Source organism: Rhagoletis pomonella, unplaced genomic scaffold, assembly GCF_013731165.1.
Source record: "Rhagoletis pomonella isolate Grant_MI unplaced genomic scaffold, Rhpom_1.0 Rhpom_scaffold_00003, whole genome shotgun sequence".
Classification (NCBI taxonomy): domain Eukaryota; kingdom Metazoa; phylum Arthropoda; class Insecta; order Diptera; family Tephritidae; genus Rhagoletis; species Rhagoletis pomonella.
Genome location: NW_023458557.1, coordinates 54538675 through 54542366, shown reverse-complemented (window position 1 = coordinate 54542366; position 3692 = coordinate 54538675). Strand labels below are relative to the sequence as shown.

The following is a 3692-nucleotide window of genomic DNA, read 5'->3' as shown; positions in this document are numbered from 1 at the left end:
ATGTCAAAGCAAGGAACTATCAAGCAAAGCGAAGAAAGTTGTATGTGAATCAGCCTTAACTCTTTCATAGCAATGCATCAATAAATTAACTTCGTTATTTTTGATGTATGGCTGTAGAAATTGGCGAATGCAGAACTTTACTTAAGTTGTTAAAAAATATATGTAGAATGAAATTTATATAAAGTAGAAAAAGTTTAAATCCTGTTGCTCTTTAAAAAATTAAGTGTTGGAAATGTTCTATTTTATAGAAAATGCTAAATATTACCTAAATGTTTAACATATTATCCTTACATTGCCTCGCGTTCTTATTTTTGCATGAAAAGAAAATATTTAAGTCAAACAATTAATGTCAGAAACGAAAATAAAAAATTCAATCTAGTACGGAAAATTTGTTTTTGCCCAGATTTTTAGTCCTGAATCGATTTTTGGAGGTCCGAACACTGTTCTCTACATTTGTACTGCTTTATAAACCTCAAACCGCAGTGTGGACAGCAATAGTTAGTGATGTGGTTAAGTTCGATTTGAGATGGTTAACTTTTTGGTGGGGACATGTTATAAATGTGCTCTGTCGAAATGACATTTTAATATACCTTACGTACATATGTACCTTTGTATACAATCAAAGTTTAATAAGAACAATTTTTTGTACATTCATTTGAAAAAGACGTTTTTTGGTAGGAAATGACGTTTTTTCAGGCCAAGAGGGACGTTTTCTCATGCCGAAGACCTGGCAACACTGGTCTGAGTAGTGAGTTTTAAGTGAGTAGAGTGAAGGGTTTCGGCAGTCTATTGTTGCTGTGTAGAAGCTAAGAGAAAGCATAATTGCTATTTGGCCACTCATTGTTGATTTTTGAGAAGGGAAATATATAAATATTTTAGCAAATTTTCTTATGCTATTAACCTTATATATTATTTATAATGGATTTAGTTGGCAATAACTTAGACAAGCTATAGGTTTAACTCATGTGTGTCCTCATCTAGTGACATGGTTTCAGAGAATTCTGAGTCGCCGCTTTTATTGCTTTGCTTTGATTTCTTTGCACGGGCTTCTGCTTTTGCATTCAGTTTTTTCTTTATCTGTTGCTTTAGTTTGTTGGAAATATTTCTCGGAAGAATGGTGATATTTGTTTGTTTAGAAGATGGTGTAGTGGTAGTGGATGAGTGAGATGGTGAGGTAATTAGTGGCTGAATTTCTGCTTCTTCGCATACTTCAGAGTAGTTCACAATGTTTCTTTGATTATGGTTGTTGCTGTCTGTTGGTGAAAAGTGATTTTGTTCGTGCCGTGTGCTCGTGTTGTTTTGTAAACCGTTTGATGTGTTGTTTCTAATTATTGACGAATAAGACGGAGCTGAGTTAGGATGACGTTGTTTATATGTAGCTATGGTTTTTTTCCGATCCACTTTTTCTAATGTTACAATTGCTTGAATCTCCTTTTCCTTCATAAAGACTGGACAGGTTTTGCCGAGTGGACCATAGCTGTTTGTTTCGTTTATGCTGTCGGCGCAGTTGATGCAGGCTTTTTGTTGTGTGCATTTTTGTTCTAATTCGGTATTAAGGTGGAAGGGGCTAGAGCATGTGGGGCAAATCTTTTCGTTTTTACATGTATTTGTTATATGCCCGTAGCGAAGGCAGTTATAACAACGCATGGGTGAGGGAACGTAGGGGCGTATTTTCACTTTTTCATAGCCTATTGAAAGTTCATCTGGTAAATAGGGAGAGGAGAAGGTTATGATAACCAAACCGGTTTCTAATAGTTCTCCGTTTTGCTTTTTCATTACTTTTTGTGCGCTTATCACGTTTTGTGATTTCTGTTCATTAACGATTACTTCTATTGCTAGTTCTCTCAAGTCATTTGAGTAAACTACACTTTTGGAGTAGTTTAGTGACTTGTGTTCACTGACATCCACTTTAATTGAGGGTGAAAGAGATATGAGGCAAGTGAGTTTTGTTGCTTGGGATGCGTTTTTTGTCTTTATTAACACCGTTCCGTTCCGTTCTTAGTCTTTTGCACATGTCAACTTCACCAGAACAAACTGAGTATATAATTTTTTTAATCAAAAATGGTGACACGTTTTTAAGGGAATGTTCCTCGCTATCGACTCTAGACATTAGAAGGTATTTTGGACCTTCAGAGTTAGAATTAAGTTTTTTGTTTTTACCCAGTCCAAAGGTAAAAGAACCTTGGAGCGGGCCACGACCCGGGGGCTCCCCATTTTTGGGTACAATATTAAGAAAGCTTTTTTTCTTTTTTAATTATTTGTCTTATATACAACAAAGTGTTTAATTAAATCGGCAAAAATGAAGGCAATTGGCCTTTTTATAGCGCGAGCACTAAAATTTGCGTTCCAAGCACAAGTAGTCTATGCTAACGTAATCCGTAAGGCGCTCTACACGGCGTGAGAGTTGAACATCGACTGACATGAATTATAAAAAACAAATGGTCCCTAAATAAAGCGATCCGCAAACACACACCGGGCGAGCCACTGTACTCCGCACGATGGTAAACATTTAAATTTAAGATAGTGTAGGCCTCCGGTCCAAAATTTCCGAGTACCCACACACCAGAATGCGCTAAAAATAGAATATGCACAAAGCAAAGCACAAGCAAGCATGCCCCCGAACACACGCGGGAAGTTCGTTTGGCACCTGCGCAAAAATTTGAAAACTTTTTCAGCTCTTCTTACTTCGCAACCGACTTGTCCGACGCACAATGGTCCGGATTCTTGAAAACTCGCGCATGATAATTTTGACACTTGATACCTATAAGGGATACCCTACAGGTACCAGATGTGAATGACATTTAAATTGAATTTTTTCAGCACCCTAAGAAAAAGGTTCTTATGAGCAGTATATTTCGGCTTTGATTTTTTGTTATTATATTAGAGAAGCTAACGTGGTATTGTGGTAAATGGTAGTTTAATGATTTGTACAGATTACCACATGTTACTAATGAATTTTATTTGTCAAAGTAAATATTTTAAGAAAGTGAAAGTGAAGTCTTCAAATCTTCGCCTTTTTCCCTAGTTTTTTTTATATATTTATCGTGAACTTTGATGGAGTGCATCTTTTGTGCACAGTTTTGTACACTAAATCTGTGTATTGAGGGTAAAGAGGACTTATTTAAAGTAGGTTTTGTTTGCATTCATTTGCCTTCCCATTCGCAAATTGTAATTTACGTGACCATTATAGCACGTCAAACATATGAAGAATAATGTTTTAACAATATTGAGAGCTATAATTTTTTTAAGTAGATTTCAGTACTACTGATAAGTATTCGATAATGCAGTTTAAATGTATTTACATAATTTTTATCTAAACCTTGGAGGACGTATAGTAATCCAGAATTGTAAAAACCCATAAGCGCATTTGGTCAAAAAGCAAGTTGGTAAAAACATAAATTTTCATTCTTGTTACTTGTGAAGGATACCTCAGAGGAACCAGAAGTGAAGTTACATTTCAATAATTATTACAGAACTCAAAAAAATAATTAGGTTAGGTAAAGCAATATACTGTTATTTAAATTTTTTCGTAAAGAAAGCACAGCTGGTGTAATACACATGTAAAACATAGTACCGTGTTAGGTTAGGTTAGGTAAGCGGGCTGCCTCCGCATGTGGAGGCACACTTGGACTCGACTAAGCTATCCGTTGTGATGCCCTTAGAGGGGGGGGGGGGGGGGGGGGGGGGGGGGG

The 3692-nt window shown here is 36.3% G+C and overlaps 1 protein-coding gene across 1 annotated transcript; it reads right to left on the bottom strand.

Moving 5' to 3' along the window:
• Positions 1 to 948: 948 nt before the first annotated feature.
• On the bottom strand, positions 949 to 1776 carry LOC118736302. The gene has a single exon (XM_036466400.1). The coding sequence runs from the start codon at positions 1774 to 1776 to the stop codon at positions 949 to 951; it is 828 nt and encodes a 275-aa protein (XP_036322293.1).
• Between the last annotated feature and the right edge of the window lie 1916 nt (positions 1777 to 3692).